This window comes from Ischnura elegans, chromosome 6 (genome assembly GCF_921293095.1).
Source record: "Ischnura elegans chromosome 6, ioIscEleg1.1, whole genome shotgun sequence".
Lineage (NCBI taxonomy): Eukaryota > Metazoa > Arthropoda > Insecta > Odonata > Coenagrionidae > Ischnura > Ischnura elegans.
In genome coordinates, this window is record NC_060251.1 from 118,162,173 (window position 1) to 118,183,401 (window position 21,229).

Below are 21,229 nucleotides of genomic sequence, written 5' to 3' on the forward strand. Positions count from 1 at the left end.
AAGTGCGGCTATAAAATGGGATAAATATGCTAGTAGGCTATGGGCGACTTCACTCTCACTTTTCCTCTTCTTTTCCTTATTCTTCGTTAACATTTTGTCATTTCGGCCCGTAATATTTCTGCCCATAACACACTCATTTATCTGATTATATTATTCCGTCTTCTACTCAAGGTATCCAAAAGATATCCTTTTTCTATAACTCTTCTTAGAACTTCCAAATAACGCACACGATCCATTCCGTATATTGTCACAACTCTTCCAATAACACCATATTTCGAAAATTTAACTGATGATCCCTCTGCTGCTATAATCATCCACTCCTCCCTACCAGACATCTACTCCAAATGTAAGTCCTACTCAATTGCTTCCCAGCTTAGGCACTTATATTTCCGGCTGAATGAAGTATCTCTTTTAGAGAAATGTCCTGTTTGCTTTGGCTAGTCTGTTCACTATTTCCGTCATCTTCTTCCATTGCTGCTCACTCGACTATATTCTATTCACTTTATGTCTGCGGGTGAGCTTTCGTGAGAGCCCGGACACACTCAGATGGCTTCGCTGATAGGGGAGGGGTAGTATCGAGAGAGAGAGAGAGAGAGAGAGAGAGGAGGAGCGAACATAACGTTGCCAAATGTACATAGTCGCCTTACTTTGTCACTGAAAACGTGTGAGTCATAGGTGCCCAAAGGTATTTTGGCCCCGGCGCCGAGAAAATATACCTACTCATTTTGAAGGCATTGGGGATAATCCTTTCACGGAGGCCCATGCCATTGTCAGCTACCATGCTGAATGAGGCACCGTTGGTGGAAGACATACTTAGTCACATACAAGGAGAACGCGTTACCCATCTTATCCAAATCCTTTTCTAAGTCCACAGATGTGATGAATGTGGGTTTTTTTCTTCTCCATTCTCTTCTATCTAAGAACCGAAAGGCCAATATGTCTTCCCTTGTACCTTTTTTTCTAAACCCGAATTGGTTTTCGTCCAGAAACTCGTCTGCTTTATGTACTATTCTACTGTAGATGAATCTGTTTAATATGTTCGGAGTATAAGTTTTTGAACTAATGGTCATGAAATCTTTTAATTTCTCTGGCCTTTTCTGTTTGGGATTATAAATGCTGTATTTCTTCCCGAAGGTTCTTGGTATTTTTACTGTTGTTAGCACGTCGTAGTCGGTTATCTAGAGCTGAGCTAATGCCTTTTTACCAGTACAATTAATAACGTCTGTATGAGTTCCATCAATTTCGGGTGATTCATTCACCCGTAGGCCCTTTATTGCGGCGTCAAATTTAGATCTTATGATTGAAGATTCCATATTATCCTTTGTCGTCTCTCTCTCCTCTTCTTGTCACTTGTGATGAAGCATTATTTACGTCGTAAATGTTGATCTTTTAGAGGATCCTTCCATTTATTTCAATTTGTGTTCACTTTCAGTCAGAACAGTTATTGCACTCTTTGTCATTGCTACTTGCGCTCTGAACCTTAAAGTGGCTTGTACTTTCTAATCGCAGCGTATAATTATCTACCTCGACGATGACGGGAAAAAGAAGCATCCATTATCATTGCACCCCGGAAGCCTTCCAGTCATCTTTTTTCGTCTCTGGGGGAGGAAATGTACAGGAAGACGAGGAGATTGAGGCGCTTTGGAAGAGTAAAGTAAAACTTTTATCTTCCTTGGCGTTTCTTCACAGATACCGTGATTCTGACACTTTGTCTCCTAGTGCCACGGTAAAGCATCATATAATAACACCGACAGCGATGAGAATTCTTCACCGAACCTTCGCGTAGTTCTACTGAGAGAAAGAATCCCCAACAATTGCCTCTCAAATCACCGCTACGCAGAAGAATTATGCCAACTGCATCTGAAATTTAGCTCAACATCGATTGCATCAGATTGGAACACTTGGGACAGAAATCTGAATCTTCCCCGAAGAGATTTCCTGCAACCTAAGAGGAACAAATTAAGATGACCGACAAACTCAAGAGCAGGCAGCATCCATTAGATGAAGACAAAAGTCTTGCAAAGTTCTCTAGGACAACAATCATACACAGTGGATACGAGCTGAGCGATGCTGATAAGTCACTTTTACCCAAAGGCTTAAATTTTTCTAACATTTATACCTTTCCAAAATATAGACGGCTCTTCAAAAAGTCAGGTTGAAATCTTAGCTGCAGCGGAATCAAAAACTGAAGATCCTATCATTCTGCCACCACGCAAGACAGACCGAGGGCAAAGTTTTTGCAAGTGCTGATGATCATACAGCCAGTCTTGAAGGCCAAGACACGGTCAAACCTGTGTTCACGCTTACAGTCAAGAAGAAGAAGATCAACAAGGGGAAGAGGGCATCTGCGGTTCTTCCAACCCAAATCGCAGAATCTACGAAAACAACGCAGAAGCCAATAAAAGACACAGCCAAAGAACAAAATGGCTAAATAATCCTATTCTGCCCGAAAGAACACTCGAGGCGTCCTGTACAAACGGGAGGAGTGACGGGTGTTCCTGAAGGAGAAGAACGCGTGCGTCGTTGCCATTAACGAGACCACCTTTACGACTGGATAATGCCGGTATGGACGATCCACAGCGGCTATCGAGAGACGATGCCAGATCCTAGCGCTGGAAAGGCCTCTGCTGCGTTACAAAACGATCACCCATCGAGTTGTTCCAGTAAAGCGGGTTCCTAAAAAAGGCGCAGTCACGCTCAATATTCATACCAATGCTCTTGGATGGATCGGAGTGTACTATGTCAACGACCGCTCTGCGAAGCCCATAGTTCAACTTGAAAGTCATAGGAAATGGTGACGAAGCGTCCATCACCATCGGGGAAATTATGCTACGCATAAATCCAGGAACTAATGTTCTCCCAACAACGAAGAAAACAACTGAGGGAACTGGTAGACGATGAAGGCCTTGCGCTTCATGGCCAAGTTAACAGTCCTATTGTACACACGAACGAGATTTCCAAACTCCCACCAACAATTTCACTCGATCTCGAGATGGCTGATTGGATCAGCTGTTGGGGTCATGTTGCTCAATCGCTTCCAAGAAACTCGATGCCGCCGAAGACTCCGGATGAAGCCGATTAGTTGGCTGAACATCTCGATCATTGCCTCCTTGGAGGCGAACATTCCGGTAAAAAACCGTGAAACCGGGATACTTTCACATGCAATAAGGACCATAATAAGATGCTGGAACATCATCCGGAAGGATGAAGCGCTGGAACCGATAATGGAAACGCTACCGCATGATGTTTGAGTTCATTGAATCCTAAGCAAACTCGTCATGTGGGAACTCCTTGACGTTGGGCGGAATAACTGCGAGACGTACATGAGCACATATCTCTGCCACGAAAACGAAAAAGAAGACGATATGGCAATTTGGCAGACGTGATGCAGACTCAAAGTAACAGCCAAATTGGACCTAGTTGTATTCAGTGGCAAGAAGTTGTAACGGGTGTCTCTCGTCGGGTTTGCAATAGTCAGCCTATTTCGACTAGAGGCCCGTCCACCACGTAAGCACGCGGATAGCTAACAGTGGAGTGAATAATAACAAGAAAACAAATAAGATAAAAAGCAACGGAAAAAAAATTAAAGGTACTATCCAGGGTTTCTAATGACCGTGAAGAAAACGACACGTTTCAATAGTAGCTGTTACAAGCCAAGGTAAGATATTTATTTCTCCAACTATTTTTGGATATTTGGCAGCACACAGTAAGAACAACAATTTTAAAATACATTCTCGCCTCATCGGCTAATATAGCAATCCTAATCACAAAATAATGTTTTTCCCCCAACTATTTTAATATTTGGCAGCTCACAGAAAGAACGACAAATTAACAATACATTCTCGCCTCCTCGAGGCCTATAGAAATCCCAACCACAAAGTAAAGTTTGGCATAAGGCGCACGTGGTCCCGAAGACCTGACATAAATGCACATGAATTGGAAACAGCAAGGAACACAAACCAAAATCAACGCTAAGAATTTAGATCCCAATAACGGGCACGTAACAGAAAATCACGAAAAGCAAAATTGAACATTAGAAATCATCAAAGCCCTTTAGCCACATACCTCAATCCCTCACTCACACACACACACACACACACACACACACACACTGGTTTGAATTTTTAAGCACACTTGATGGAGAGATGTGGACTCCTGAAAGTTCGTAGGCCAAAGAGAGCCTTTTCGTGGCGAGCTCTTCTCTCTAGCATTTCCCTCACGGAGAGCAGCAGCAGCGTCGCACACTAGCAGACGCTTCATTCCGGTGGCACATACACCTGCGCGCGCCTCCTCGCCGGCGGGAATCCAAACTGGGCGCTCTGGTTAGTCTGCGCCATGCGTTAGCCTGACCTTTTCTCTTGCGGTGGTCAGCCGTCAGAAGAAGAAGGCGGGTATCGCCCAGACCACGGCCAGGGGTGACCAGTCCCTTTGCCGCGGACCCGTGGATCGCCGATGTCCTGAGTGCTCCCAAACCTCAAATACATGCACACAACTTTATAAATAAAACAAAACACACTTGATTATTGACGTACGTGGCTATCGGATTTGAGTTTATTCCTCCCAATTACAGAGGCAATGAACTTAGATAAAAAAATACGAAATCTAAAGAAAATAATTTGTGGCTGAGATAACAAAAGAAAATAATTTTTTTTTCTTTGGAGCAAAATAGATACAATATATTCACACATTCCAAAATAATAACAGAGTGCATTAGTATTTACAAAAAAAACTTAACATTCCTCTAATTGCTTTACAATCAACATAAGGCAATAGAAACAAAATAAATATAGCTTTTAATCCTAACACCTCCCACCTGCTCCTTTGCCTCCGAACTTTCGGGATTCATTCTCCAACTTTTGAGGGTTACATATTCCCCCCTTTACTTAATAAAAAAAATTTATGAGGTTGGGTTGAGATATGGCTTTAAATCTTTAACATGCCATTTTCCAATACTCTTATGGTTCTCTGTTTCCAATTCATAAACATTATGGGAAATAGAACATCTAATGCGATACGGACCCACAAATTTTGGCAATAATTTGGATGAAATGTTTTGAGCTGCCGAAGATAAAACAAAATTTCTCTTTAGTACCAATTCGCCAGGCGAATATTTGCGATCTCTTCGTCGCAAATTATAATATTTACTCTGCCGCGAATATGCCTCGGTAAGGTTCCGCTGTACTAAATCATGCAATTCCTTCAATCTATTTAATCGAGTGGCCCAATCTTTTACTGAGCGCCTTTCAACCTCATCGGTTCTCTCGCTTGACCTTCTCTCGGACTTGCAAATATTCAATTCTCGCCCGAAGTTTAACAACGCGGGAGAATATCTTGTGGATGAATGAACAGCTGAGTTCATCGCAAAACAAAAATCGGTTAAATGGACATCCCATTTCTTATGATCTGTTCCTACAAAAGATGAAATCATAGTTTGTAAGACTCTATTAACCCGCTCAACTGGGTTAGCTTGCGGGTGATAGGGCGGGGTGTACGATAATGACATGCCATGATCTGCCGCCAATTGTGATATAATACGATTAACATATTGCGGGCCATTGTCCGAAACTAAAAATTTGGGTGCTCCCTATCGCAAAATCACTAACTCCCGCAACGCTGCCTTGACGGTCTCGGCCGTCGCACGCCTGACGGCCTTACATTCCACCCATTTTGTAAATAAATCCTGGAATACTATAACATACTGATTTCCTTTTGATGAACGTACTAAAGGTCCCATAATATCAGTTGCTACTACTAGCCAAGGTTCCTGAATCTCACGTGTACTCATCTTGCCAATTGGGCGTTGTTGTTCAACTTTGAACCGCTGACAGACGTCGCACTTACGGACATACCGCGCTACATCTAACACAAGACCAGGCCAATAGTAAAATCTTTTGATTCGAGAGCACGTTTTTTCTATTCCCAGATGACCCGCTTGAGGGCAATCATGATTCTCCTTTAGCACTGCCTTTATCCTTTCTTTCGGAAGACACAATTTCCATGGGCAACTACTGCCTTCTAACAAATGGTCTATTACCCGTTCTCTATGGATATACAATTCCCCGTTAACAATTTTCCAATCCGGATATTTCGCTGGACTACTTTGCACTCCAAGAAAACGCTTTCTATACCATGTGTCTTCACTAGGTGGTTCCTCCGTCTCCATATTAACCAAATCTATACATTCTGGGATACGAGACAATGCATCCGGCACCACATGTTCCGAACCCTTCCTATGCCAGACCTCAAAATCATATCCTTGGAGGAATAATGACCAACGAGCGAGACGACCGCTTGGATTACTTAATTTGTGAAGCCACTTTAAACTGCTATGATCAGTAATGACCACGAAATGATAGCCTTCCAAATATGAGCGAAATTTCTCAATGCTCCATAGCACGCTCAAACATTCCTTTTCGGTCACCGAATATTTTTGTTCTTGTGCTGTCAGTGAGCGACTCGCGAATGCAATGACCCTCTCAGAGCCCTCTAAGAACTGTGTAAGCACGGCCCCTAAACCGATAGAACTAGCATCCGTTTGCAAATAAAAGGTCTCTTTGAAATCTGGACACGATAACACCGGAGTGGAAGTCAAGTATTCTTTTATTTTCTCAAATGAGGATTGTTGCTCCTTATCCCACTTCCACACAATTCCTTTCTTCAACAAGTGACGCAAAGGTGCTACGATAGAGGAAAAATTGCGAACAAACCGTCGATACCAGGAAGCCATGCCAAGAAACCTGCGCAATTGTTGAATATTCCGTGGCACGGGATAATTTACAACTGGGCTGACTTTCTCCATATCCACCGACAAACCGTGTTTATTGACTAAAAACCCCAAATATCGAATCTCTTGGCAACACCACTCGCATTTATCCTTATTTATCTTCAATCCGGCGCTCCTCAATATCCGAAAAACTTCGGTTAATAGCCTTAGATGATGTTCAAATGTTTTTGTAACTATTACTATGTCATCTAAATAGGCGAAGCAATGTGGCTCCATCTCCGGTCCAATTAATCTATCAAGCAACCTTTGGAAGGTCGCGGGTGCCCCTGTAAGACCAAAGGGCATTCGCTTAAATTGGAATAGACCTCTCCCCGGAACCGTAAAAGCGGTGATTTCCTTACTAGCGCTTTCTAAGGGAATTTGGAAATAAGCCTGATGCAGATCAATTTTTGTGATATATTTCGCACTACGCAATTTATCTAGAATGGCCGACATGTACGGCAAAGGATATGCATCCTTCTTGGATATCGCGTTTACCTTTCTAAAATCCAAACAAAAACGATACTTCCCGTCTGGCTTACGGACTACAACCACTGGACTCGACCAGGAACTTTGCGACGGTTCAATAATATCTTCATTCAACAAACGATCAACCTCTTGATTTATTACTTCCTGCATACGGGGATTCACCGGATAATATCTTTGTTTTATCGGAGGGTTGTTTCCGACGTCAATGCGATGTGACACTAAATTGGTGCAACCCGATAAGTGATCAAACAATCTTAATTCCCTCTCTAAAAATTTTTCCAGTTGTTCTTTCACAAAATGATTCAAATTCACAACTCCCTGAATCTGCTCCGTCACTTTACCCTCAGTCCGAAAGTTGTAACGCACTCTAGGAGAAGAATCAAAACTCCACGCGTTTCGCCGTGTGTCTATTATAAGGGCGAATTGCGAAAGAAAATCCTTACCTGCGATACACGGAACAGATAAACAAGGCAATACATACACTTTAATTACCTTCGTCTTTCCTTTTAAGTTAATAGCTAAGTCAACTGACCCTAAAACACGCTCTGTGGTGCCATTCGCTACAGTAACCTTCATATCATGCACTAGAGTGATTGATAAACCCATGTCTTTCACTACCTTTAAACCCCCTAGGCCCAAATAAGTTTTACCGGAACCAGAGTCCACCAGGGCACTAAGTACATTGCGTCCAATAGTCAAATCTAAATACCACCTACCATCACCTGAAACCTGAAAATTCGAAAATGGACGAGATCCTTGGTAGGCTTTATTCCTTAATTGGTTTTGTAAGGATGAGAAGGGAATTAAGGGCTTGGAGCTCCGTGCTCCCTTCCGTACGAAACTCCGGTCCCATTTCCCGTTTGACAATTTTTACACGTAAATTTCGTTACCCCGCGCCGACCACATCCGAAACAGAAACGACCAAGAGTCAATGAACACTGAGAAAATCTATGACCAACCTTACCACAATTCCAACATGACGACCTATTGAGCTCTACACTTTTTGAGTGCGGTGTGAATTCCAGCCCCTCCTCAGAGCTTCCCTTCTCCACCGACCGTCTTACTCTCAGATTCTGATTAACGCCCTGACTTCCCCTCGTCACTGTGACGGCCTCAATCGACTGACGATAGTGCTTGCCTTGAGAGGCTTTATCGTGAGATGAATTTTCGCTTTTACGAACTTTGAAAGGTTTATATGCGGCCTCCGGTACTACCGACTGAGCAGCATTTGGTGGAGATCGGAAATTGCTTTTTAATTTGTGAATATATTCATATTCTTTCCCCAGACTGGATAACTCGTCTAACGTATGGAAGTCTCTACGCCTTATGAATAGTTTATAATCTAGTCTCATGTTGCGATACGCCCATCTAAGCTTTTCCTCCTCGTTAGGAATTTGCTCAAGCCTATTCAATAGCGTACCAAGACCCGTTAAATAGTCTGCCAATGACTCATCTGGCCCTTGAGTTCTCTCCCTTATCTCACGTTCCAACTGCTCCTGGAAATCGTAATCGGTAAATCGACTTTTCAACGCGGACTCAAACTCAGACCAGGAATTTAACTTACATTTGTTCAAACGAAACCAATAAAGAGTCGTATCTTTCAGAAGTTCAGGCATACCCATCCATAATTGATCCTCAGTAATTCCATAGCCTTCCCTTAATTCTTGTAAACGAATCAGAAAATTTCCGACGCTATCCCCTTTGGCCCCTGAAAACTTCAAATTCCAGCGCCTCAGAACGTCCATTATGTACCTAATCTGGCTTGGAGACGCGTTCAGCAATTGCACATTAACTTCATCCGCCCTAGCGTCTCCCGCTATCTCGCCTGATTCTCCCCTCACATGTGCAATTAGACGAGCCCTCAACTGAGACACGTTCCCGGTGGAAACCAAATTCCTCTCAGTCAATTCTGTCACTAAACCACTTCTTCGAAGGTGATATACCCAGCTAACCTGAGGGGTAGGGCCTCCTGCAGCTGAAGTAGGACTGTCTAAATGTAATAACTCCTCAATACCTTCCTCCGACATCACGATGAGTATTTCAAACAAAGATATAAACCACAGAGCACTAATCTCACCATTCGAAAACACAGTTTACTCCCCTTAAACGCAAAGCAAATATCCAACAAATCTAGAACAAAAATAAATGATCTAAATGACCCATTAGGGTCCCTGTTCGGGCGCCATTTGTAACGGGTGTCTCTCGTCGGGCTTGCAAATTCAGCCTATTTCGACTAGAGGCCCGTCCACCACGTAAGCACGCGGATAGCTAACAGTGGAGTGAATAATAACAAGAAAACAAATAAGATAAAAAGCAACGGAAAAAAAATTAAAGGTACTATCCAGGGTTTCTAATGACCGTGAAGAAAACGACACGTTTCAATAGTAGCTGTTACAAGCCAAGGTAAGATATTTATTTCTCCAACTATTTTTGGATATTTGGCAGCACACAGTAAGAACAACAATTTTAAAATACATTCTCGCCTCATCGGCTAATATAGCAATCCTAATCACAAAATAATGTTTTTCCCCCAACTATTTTAATATTTGGCAGCTCACAGAAAGAACGACAAATTAACAATACATTCTCGCCTCCTCGAGGCCTATAGAAATCCCAACCACAAAGTAAAGTTTGGCATAAGGCGCACGTGGTCCCGAAGACCTGACATAAATGCACATGAATTGGAAACAGCAAGGAACACAAACCAAAATCAACGCTAAGAATTTAGATCCCAATAACGGGCACGTAACAGAAAATCACGAAAAGCAAAATTGAACATTAGAAATCATCAAAGCCCTTTAGCCACATACCTCAATCCCTCACTCACACACACACACACACACACACACTGGTTTGAATTTTTAAGCACACTTGATTAGCATTTCCCTCACGGAGGGCAGCAGCAGCGTCGCACACTAGGGGTGCGTTCCGAATCACGCATCATGCGCATCAACGCATGACCTTGATGCAGCCGTTCCGAAATTGCATCAAGGCATTGATGCGCTTATGCTGATGCGTGATTCGGAACGGCTTGATGCGATATGAGCGGGAAGTATTCCCCCGTTCAAAATACCCGCAGGCACCCGTGCTGGAAGATAGTTCGGTTTAAGCGATAACACAGTGATAGATATGCCGAAATTTAATATGCATAGTACTTATGATGACGAAAAACGTTTATTGATGCGTATGTTAAAACTTAATTATATTCATTACGGTCGTTCGAAAGTTCCAATCCGTTACTTGCAACTCATATTTACTTAAAATAGTGATAGACTGAGCGAATTGACGGGAATTTTTGCAGCTAACTCGAAAAACGGTCGATAAGGAAGCGTAGTGTATAGTATATCTCAGCCATCAGTGAGTTTTACGGGTCAAATTGTTTTGAAGAGACGATTGTTAACGTCAATAGTACGTAGATTTAGCTGCTAGACATCAATTTATGGGTTTCCGACAAGATATACGACTTGAAAACAGATTTTTTTCATAAAAATCGGGAAGGAATACTTAAAACCTCGATAAAATTTTCATAAACACTTTTTCATACTGCATATATAATGCTTAAAAATTAACTCCAAGACATTTTTATTTAAGTATTCTACCGCTTGGTATTAAGGTAGGTTTGCATGGAGCATTCCAAAAGTCCCCCTTGCCCTCATTGACTTCCCTCCTGAATTCACAACTTCACCCTTTTCATGCTATCTAAAAATCCTATTCTCTCCTTTGTTTACCCAACATTTTATCCCCTAATAGTGTTTTCAACATCCACTCCCAGCTCAGTACTTGCCTAATCCATACTTCCTGTCTCCTTTGAATGCTATCCAGAAGCTGTCTCTCCTCACTCAACATGTCTCGCACTTTGACCTTCTTTCTACTCTCGGTCCACTTCACTTTCTCCTTACCCACATCTCGAACACCTCCAGCCTCTCCCATTCTCCTCCCTAAGAGCCCATGTTCCCACACTGTAAAGTGCTATACTCCAGATCAAAATGTTACAAATTTGTCAACCAATGTACTGTCTGTAAGCAAGCTAGTTAAAAAGACACAGCTGTCTTGTTTAATGAATCTGGGTACAGCTTATTTGATGCCAGATCTTTGGAGGTAAAAGGAGTGATCTAGCCACTAGTTTAGAAGAAAATGGCATATGTTTTCAAGATTTGAAACAATATAATTCATATAGTAAAAGTAATGCAACTTGTTACGTAGGATTGACTGTCAAGGCAGTAGAGGACTGTTTACTAAGTCTGTGGCACAAGGGTAACAGACTTGTGACAGAGTAACATGCAGGTTATAATGTGGTTGTCAGTGGTGTGGATTGTCCCCCTAATAATAAATTTCAGCCTTGTATAGCATATGTTGATGGCATGTTAGCAAAGAAATGATTCAAGATAAGTGCTAGAATGGAAGCTGTATGTAATAAATTAAGTCTGATCCTCTCAGAATTGTGTGGTCTGATGGTATTATAGGTGAAAATATATTTATATTATTTATGCAAAATGTACATATAAATTCAGGGGTAAGGAAAGAAAGGGATAGGAACATGGAATAGAAAAAGGACGAGGACAATGTATGCTCACCTTAACTGATGACAGCACAAGAAAGGTTTTTGTTTTCTTTATTAAAAGTAAGGAGTCTCATTTAGTCCTACAATGCTATACAATTTTTAAGGCAAGCATGGAGAATGAGACAGGGGACAATATGAAATGCCTGCATACAGATTATGGGGGTGAATATATGGGACAGGCATAACAGGGGAGGTTAAGGGCATGTGTGATAAAAGATTAAACTACAAAATCTTATAATCTTCAAGCAGAAATGATTCGCTGAGCAAATAGAAAGCTAGGTACAAACTCTCTGGCATCAATTTACTAAAATATTATTGGGTTGAAGCTTGTTGAGAAGCTGTATATCTCGAAACAGTAACATCCAAAGCAGGAGGGAATGCATTACCTGAGGAGAGATGGTCTGAACGAAAATTTAATCGAAGGCATCTAAAAGTATTTGGATGTATTTTCTATGCTTATGTGGCTACAGAGCAATGAAAGATGCTGGATGCCAAATGCAAAAAGTATTGGCAATTGTGAGGAGTCAAAAATGGAATTTTTTGACTGACCCTGATATTGCGGGAAGATTCATCGAAGCATGTGATGTAGTATTCTTTGTAAATATGTTTAGGGAGCTTAAATCAGTCCAAATATCTCTTGGTAACTCTTTTATTCTACCTCGGCTCTTAGGGGATAAGGGATAATTAGTTACTAGCCTCAACCTGGCAGTGGAGAGAATGGCAGAGCTGAACTAACAAAGGTACCCAAGTAGTGAGGGGAATATCAGAATATCAAGTAATGAAGACTCCATCCCTGAATCAAGTTGTGAGGGTAATGACAAAGTTCCAACTAATGTAGACAGTAGTTTTGAGACTAATCAAGAAAATGAGTCAGTGTTTGGAAGCGAGGGAGGAGAAGCAGAAGAGACGTTTTCTTTAAAAAATGGAGTGGCTCGAAAATTACCAGATTACATAATCTCCTTGTTATCTACTAACTTGACCTGCAATCAACCTTTGTCTCACAGAAGCAGGTTTGAATGTAGCTCCTGCAGTGACCCAAAAACTTTTCCTAATGCTCCATTTCTAATTTTGATTGGTTGTCTTATGTATGCAATGATTTGTACAAGGCCAGATCGCGTCTTTGCAGTGTGAAACTTAAGAAGGTTTATTGATGATTTTACAATGCAATACTGGGCATATGCAAAGAGTATATTAAGATATATAATGGGAACTATAAATTATCTTATTCTTAGTCAGGAACGTTTCTGGAGGGATACAAAAATACTGACTTTGCCATATTGCAATAGATTGAGTGTCCTGTACTGGATACATGACAAGTTAGTTAATGGAGCAGTAGCTTGGGAAAACAAAAAGCAGTGCTGTGCAGTGGTTATGTACACAATAGAAGGCGAGTATGTAAGTTAGGCAGCTGGAGCAAAATAACTTGGCACTGATGTGGTGCATGGAAGGTCAAAGAACAGAGGTTAGACATCATTTTGTTAAAAACTCTGTTGCCATAGGAAAAAATAATTGCTGATTACATGTTTACAAAATATGGTAGCAAATGTGCTTCCAAATGGGCTTAACAATGGTAAGCATTTGAACTGCATTAATGAATAGAATTTTTTAGCTGATGGAAGCAACTAGTTGAAGGGGGGTTTTTGCGCTTGTAACCTAGTTGCAAAGTTAAGAAATAAATAGCTACAACATGTTAAAATAGTTCTTGGAGTGTAGGTCAATGTCTCATTTTTCAACATAGGTACATATTTTACTGTTCCGAGTGCATAAAAAAGCCTAAATCACAATAAAATTAATTACATTTTGGGGATTGGATAGTTGGGCATTGTCCATTTGCTTAGAGTGGCATTCATCAAATAGAATTTAGCATTTCCTCCTGATTTTACAAAATTTTATACGGTGTAATTATGACTGAAAATTGAACGTAAACATTGAAAACCGGTAATCACTATAGTTATGGCGATTTCCGATTTTCAATGTTTTTGTTTACTTTTCAATGTTTGATATCATATGATGCAGCTTCTTAAGACAAATACCCAAGTTCAACTGAGAACCATTTTGGAAACCCATTACTTTTGAAAACATTGATAGAAGTGTGCCTTTAGTTGGATAGCATTTAGGAGGACACTGAAAATAAGTTGGCCGCGTCATCAATGCGTCGATTAAAGAGTATTTGGAGCCAATTTATAAACTAACTGCAGTACTGCAATACGTATTTATCCGGGCTTACCAAATCACACGCTATGAACAAAACAATTGCACTGAATACTCAATCAACTCGATGGGGTTCTTCAAGCACACATCACTGCAGTGTACATGTAAATCAAGCACACATCCATGATCCTTGCATAAATAAATTGATGATGTTATTTATCACGGCATCACTACCCTGAATGTCCCTTTATTTGTGGTACCATAACGTGAACTGATCTCTTTAGCAGGGGATAATAATTTTAGTACCTACCGAGCAAATTCACTTGCAATGAATGTATAGTTTCGCACATTAAATAGCTAATAAACGTTTGGCAAAATGGCAATAATTTGCAACATATATGCCTTCAAATGATAGACCAGTGAGATTATGCAAAGCGTAAGCAATTCTAATATTCCGACGAACAAAGTCTTATATTGTTATTTTGAAGATACTATTATACTATAAACCACAGTCTCTGTGCTATAAACACTCCCTGATGTAGCTTTTCAACTTATCTTTTCACAATATAACGTTAAAGTGTCGAAAATTTCCACAAGTTAGTGTACAGAAGCAAAATTACGGTTAAAAATACCACGCCTGCATTTCAATGTGTGAAATTATAGATCGTATTTTGCATTGTTACCACCAATGAAATTAATAACGGTTGTAAACAAGTTACATACACTCACATTTCAACGCATCGGATATAGATTTCCCCATTTTCCATTTTATATGGACTTATTATTTCAAAAACTAATAACTATGACTCCTTCAACTATTTCCTCTGATCGTAGAAGCACAATAGAGTCGTGTAAACACTCTATGCAAACACCAAACACACAGTCACAATTTTAAAGGTTGCGCCCATTTTCGCCTTCGCATCAACTGCATCAAGAATTTCTGATGCAAACCGATGCGAGTTGATGCTTCCGAAACCTCGAAATATGCTCGATGCAGGGCCGCATCAATGCGCATCAATGCTTGATTCGGAACGGCCTGATGCGCATCGATGCACATGATGCGTGATTCGGAACGCACCCTAGCAGACGCTTCATTCCGGTGGCACATACACCTGCGCGCGCCTCCTCGCCGGCGGGAATCCAAACTGGGCGCTCTGGTTAGTCTGCGCCATGCGTTAGCCTGACCTTTTCTCTTGCGGTGGTCAGCCGTCAGAAGAAGAAGGCGGGTATCGCCCAGACCACGGCCAGGGGTGACCAGTCCCTTTGCCGCGGACCCGTGGATCGCCGATGTCCTGAGTGCTCCCAAACCTCAAATACATGCACACAACTTTATAAATAAAACAAAACACACTTGATTATTGACGTACGTGGCTATCGGATTTGAGTTTATTCCTCCCAATTACAGAGGCAATGAACTTTGATAAAAAAATACGAAATCTAAAGAAAATAATTTGTGGCTGAGATAACAAAAGAAAATAATTTTTTTTTCTTTGGAGCAAAATAAATACAATATATTCACACATTCCAAAATAATAACAGAGTGCATTAGTATTTACAAAAAAAAACTTAACATTCCTCTAATTGCTTTACAATCAACATAAGGCAATAGAAACAAAATAAATATAGCTTTTAATCCTAACACCTCCCACCTGCTCCTTTGCCTCCGAACTTTCGGGATTCATTCTCCAACTTTTGAGGGTTACATTAGTTATATTCAGTGGCAAGAAGTTGGCCACTACTCCGGTGGACAAAACCTAAATGCTTGCACATCACCGGAAGATTGTCTTCACCACAAACACAGGGACGGTGAATCCCGGGAAGGAGCTAACACCATTGCTACAACGGAGCGGATACTACTGGAGCCAGAAGAGATGACCCGCCATCGAAAAAAACGATAAGAGGTCGAAGCATTCTTGAGAATACTGCCCTCCAGGAAAGCTCCCAGACCGAGCAAATACCGTCATCCGCGAGCTACCAATAGTGGTTATGTTGTACCTGGCCAGCATCATGACCATATGCACAACGAGTAGCCGCTTCCAGCCAAAGAGAAACCTGCCCGAATTATCTGCCTTACGAAGTCAAATGGCTTTAACAGACTTTTACCCCATTCCTCTCCTCGACGACATCGGAAATGCCAATGAGTACATACTACTACATCTCATACTGCACTACGTACGCAGCAAAACACGTATCCGAAGGTTCAACTCGTGTTTCAAGAAGGCCACTTTGTCATACATCAGCTGTTTAAGGTCTCCGAATTCATTACCGACGCTTTCAACAAGATGGGCTCAGTTGTTGCATTTTTTCTCTTCACGCGGAAAGCTTTAGATCGTGTATGGCGCCAACCCCTTCTGATCAACATACACCTCCTCCAGTTCAAGCCATAGTGCCGCATGTTGCCAGAAGGAATATATAGTCTGCGTTCTATGGCTCGGCAGGGACTTCTCGACACGTCGGATACTCGTTGGCATGCGCATGGGTCTTTGCGAGGACCATTACTTTATAGCATCCATTCACATGACATCCACTGCCCAGGAAGAGATTCACTGCCCTCTTTTTACGCAGATGACGCTTTGCCTCTCCAGGATGAGCGAGAGGCCAGCCACTAGACCGCAAATCACCATGGAGGATATCTCACCCTCACATCACCCATGGAGGATCACGGTCAACGCCGGGAACGCGAAGTCGATAATCTTCCAGAGAAATACGCAGGCAAATTCACTGCAGGTGACGCGACGCTGTTCTGCAATGGGAATCGGAGGTCCTTTACATAGGAGTCGTACACGAGCGAGGCCTGATCTCAAAGCAGCAAGTGGAGATGGCAAGGGAAGATATAGGAGTCTTAGCTGTATTACACAGGTTAAGAGAAGTCCTGAGTCCTCCTGTGCTGAGCTGTGACACAAAATTTCACCCCAAAAGAGCCTGCCTCCTGCCGTTAGGAACTTATGCATCTCCAGTTTGGTCAGTATCCGCACCATCTATCTTTTGTTGCATTATTCGTCTTATTTATGCTGGAATCAAAGAGTTATTATCATCGTCAAAATACTACTTCGGGGACAATAATGGTTACTCCTTGTGTTCATTAGTCATTGCTCTTTCATTGAAATAAGTCAGTTTCAAAATATCCTCAGACTCTTCCATGCGGCATGTTTGATAACGCGACCTCCAGCATTGTTTACAGTAGATAAGTGCATTTCGTTTAAGATTCTTGCATATAATCGATATTTTTTTTCATTGAAAATTTCCTAACCTTTCTTAGGCACGATTCTTGAATACATGTGACACAAAAATGTGTCTTAACTAATTACATTTACAACCCACTTGCATGTGCGACCATTCAATTCAAAAAGGAACTTTCGACACTTTCATCGTTAATTTTGTAATGGCTGGTCACAAGACTTTCGGAATTGTTAACATTGATTGTAAAGGCGAGTAACTCGCACAGAATACAAGAGTATTAGGTGCCAATTACAAGCTTTTACTTTGCGTTTTTTGCCTATTTTACATTCGTATTTCTGTCACAAAAAATGTGACAGAAATAGGTATGATTTTTATCCGCACGAGTAATTCTATAACAAATCATTCAATTCAAAATGATATTTCGACCATTTTATGCTCACCTTCGAAATGGCTACTAAGGCGACCTGCAGCTTTATTCAGCTTATCCATTACCGTTGAACGGCATACCAACACTCTTTTTTCCTTTTTGAAACGCTTGTGCACACAATAATGGAACTCACGTTACAAAACTATATCTGTTCTCCAAAAGGGTATTTTCCTTCATCAAAAAAACGAAATGCATTGATTTCGATTCCTTACACACCATTAGTGTATTCATAATATGCAAATTATTTGGTTTTACAAATCCCGGTTTAGACGAATTGCCACGATCAATTTTTAAAAAATTGAGAAATATTCGGCCATGCAGTTCAAATCCACGTGGCGTCACAGGGACCTAGTTTCTTTACGAGTAGATAAGGGTTTTATATCGTCTGAGATCACCAATGCATGCATGAGGCACAGAGCTCAAAGAAACATCTCATAATAATCACACATTAAAAATACCTACGTTCGGATAGTTTCCTTCGTTTGATAGGGGAATAATAATCCTTATTTACGCCAAGCGCTACCTGCTAGCAGCCTGCGTCGTATCAGCGCTCAAGCCTCGCCCCAAGGTCACCTCAAACGCCGACAGCTGGAACCAGAAATACGTCACACGGACTTTCCCATCAGTTTTACTTAGCCGTCGCGTTATCGCGCGCTTGAAATTTTTCACTTTTCATTTAATGGCGATAAATAGATATCGTCATTCGAAAATCTAAAAGCGTGAAATGCGCACTCCAGGAGTAACAATATTTCGATCTAGGCAACAAAAAAATAGGAAACCATATTACTACATATCCCATAAAAATTTCGAGCTTTAACCATCTCGTTATTACCTATTATTAGAATAATGGATGTGAAGCGTGTTTGAAGCAATTAAGATGATGGGCCAATTCGGACGTTTCAGTCGTATTGATCACCGCTCACCATTCACCCGAGTGACTCTATCGGGAACGGACTCCATCGTTGGTCTCTGTCAATGCCCATAACGACCGTTATCGGTTGATGCTTATGTGGGTGTCAACCAACGCCCATGTGCATTTCCCCATGCTTATTCCGCGTGGAACTCCATGATTACTCACTTTATTCCAAAGTTAGAAAAACCACGGTTATCCGAGACGTGGCAGTAAATGGAGAATTCTATTCGCCAATGACAGTTTTCGGTTTAGAATCACTGGACTCCTTTTATCAAGAGCGACAATGTCTTATGTTTTGCGAATGACTGACTTTGATCGTTAATGACCGACAAACGGCTTCGTTGCAAAAATTCTGTCATTCTTCGGAGTTCTCCCGTTCACTTATTGATCACACAGGTTACGATTTCGCATGTGAGTCACTCACAGCGCATCGGTCGCATCACTTAATTATAAGACTCACCTCAAGGGGAAAAACCTTGGCGATTGCTTCATCCGCCATCTCAACGTCTCCTTTCAGGAAATAAATATGTGCTCGCGATGCTTGGATGCAATGAGTCAATCCGTCCATTATATCGACGTAAAAATCATCGTTGCTCTCGTGCAGCTTCTTCTCGCAAACATCCAGTTGTTTCAGCGCGTCTTGCAGCATTCCCATTCGGGCGTTGACCCAAGCGACGTGAACGTTATTGCAGAACATTCCCCACCCCTCCATATACTGGTAAACACATCCCTTAACACTCTTGAGAGAAGCAAACTCATCGATGAAAGGTAAATCCGGCCAGACGAACGGACAGCTGACAGCGTAGAAGGGGTGCCCAAGGGGACCATATACCACAGCCTCTGGTCCATCTGTTTCGTAGAATATATCTGTATGGCTCTCCAAAATATCTTCAGGTTCTTCATCTTGGGGGGTCTCCTGCTCCTCGCCGTCTGATAGGCCCAGTTCCCTCTCCGCCTCTTCGTCGCTCATACCTGAAGAAAGAGACATTCACAAAATTGCATCAAATGATGTGAGGAGATGGTGAATTTGGGTAGGGGAAGCGATCGCTGAAACAGAAGCTGTTAAAGTTCCCCTAAATGCGACCGCTATTCAGGGCGGCCCTCAGTGATCGCTCAGTTATTCCTCTGAGTTGTCTTTTCGGCGGCTACTTGTCTGAGCTCTCGTCACTGATTGGTGGAGGTTCAAGTCTTAGTATTAGGTAGCCAATGGTGTGTTGCTATATGATTCTTAACACTCTTCTTTAGTAGCTCCCGCTGAACATTTCCACCCTGGGAAGCGGCAGAGAATTCGCTCGTAAGTAGGGGGCCACTTCCACTGTGGACACCAAGAGCTCTCCCTCAAGATATAGACATTTTATAGCACTAAAGATGATGAAAATTTAAGTCCAAACATCAACCCGAATTTTAATGATAGTAACTGGCCAAACTTTTCCCAGTTCATAATTGTCTAAATAACGCAAAAAATCACTGTTGATTTTTTTCATTTATTTGACTCACTTCATACTTCGTCACTTGCCACACCAATTTTAGAATAAAACCATAGTGCTAGTAATGTCACTTGGGTGAAAAATTAAGTCGTTTTGACGTATTTATGGTGAATTGAGGTAGTTATCAGTGCAGGCAGACATTATTCCATCCTATCATTTTCGGGTATTTTATGGCCTTTATTTCCTCATGATAAGCATTTTTTGGGACAGAATCTACTGTCTCAGGCTTTTTTCAGCGTCTTCCGCCGGACCAGTGTTTAAAGAAAATCCTAATTTATCCTTTTGTAAGAGTCCATTTAGGTAAAGGAGAATAAAATATTTTTTTCTCAACGTTGGAACAAACTACCTTCTCAAAAGATGACCAGTGTTTAAAAAAGTGAACCGAACATATAGTACTAACCTCTATTTTCATAGTCACCTGCAGAAAGGTCGTAAAGACCTTAGTCCGGGCCATACGATATGGCCCCTCGTGAATGGAATCGGCGTAGGTCGTAAGTTCTTGTCAGGCCATAGAAAGCATACGGCCGGCCATAAGTATGGCCCCGTTTAGCAGAAAGCCCCGATGGTTTTAAGTCAGCACCCATATATTTTCTTGAATGCTAGAATCATCAGGTGCATTTCTCTTCGTTAAGGTAACAACGGAAAAAATAAACCACTAATGCCTACAAACTTAAATGCACCTGATGGTTGTCAGCGTGGTAGTGTGAAGTTGCTAAATTACAGAAAAAAATTGAAGACTATTATAGAAAACAAAATGTTGAGTGATGACGTGGCGATCAGACCCTCAACTGTGTTGTGAAGGAAATCTTTGATTCGGAAGAACTCCATTTTTCTAGTCCAGATTTACCTTTCCATCGCCAGTGACGGAGCATTTTCTCCCAGAAAATAGCCCAATGACTGAGTTTGGTATGTATAAGTGTCTGTGTTAATCTAAAGTGAAGCGACCTCAGCGAGGCCCCTTAGAACCCTCGAAAAGTTTGCGTTGAGTGAATGTGTGTGTCCCAACTGAAGAAACTTTAGCGTGGTACTTTCAACCCTCGCAACGGTTTCCTCCGAGTCTAGTGAGTTCTTGTAAAGGGTTTCCGGTTTAGAGGCTGGGGTTGGTCACTACTTATAGTTCTCACGTTCCAGCAAACCAGCACAGTATTTTTTTGGTGCAGCTCACAGGTACCTGTGGCGTAATCCCTACATTATGGCCATTGGAGACTATTTTCTTTTAAAGGAATCAGTTTCAAACAATTTTCATGGTCTGCTGTCT

The 21,229-nt window shown here is 41.6% G+C and overlaps 1 protein-coding gene across 1 annotated transcript in view; it reads right to left on the reverse strand.

Moving 5' to 3' along the window:
- Positions 1–21,229, reverse strand: part of LOC124161585 — a 46,729-nt gene that overhangs the window by 17,904 nt on the left and 7,596 nt on the right. The window contains exon 2 of the mRNA XM_046537964.1: positions 18,945–19,456. Within this exon, the coding sequence (XP_046393920.1) occupies positions 18,945–19,454 (510 nt within the window). The 5' untranslated portion in view covers positions 19,455–19,456. The remainder of the gene's footprint in view (positions 1–18,944; positions 19,457–21,229) is intronic.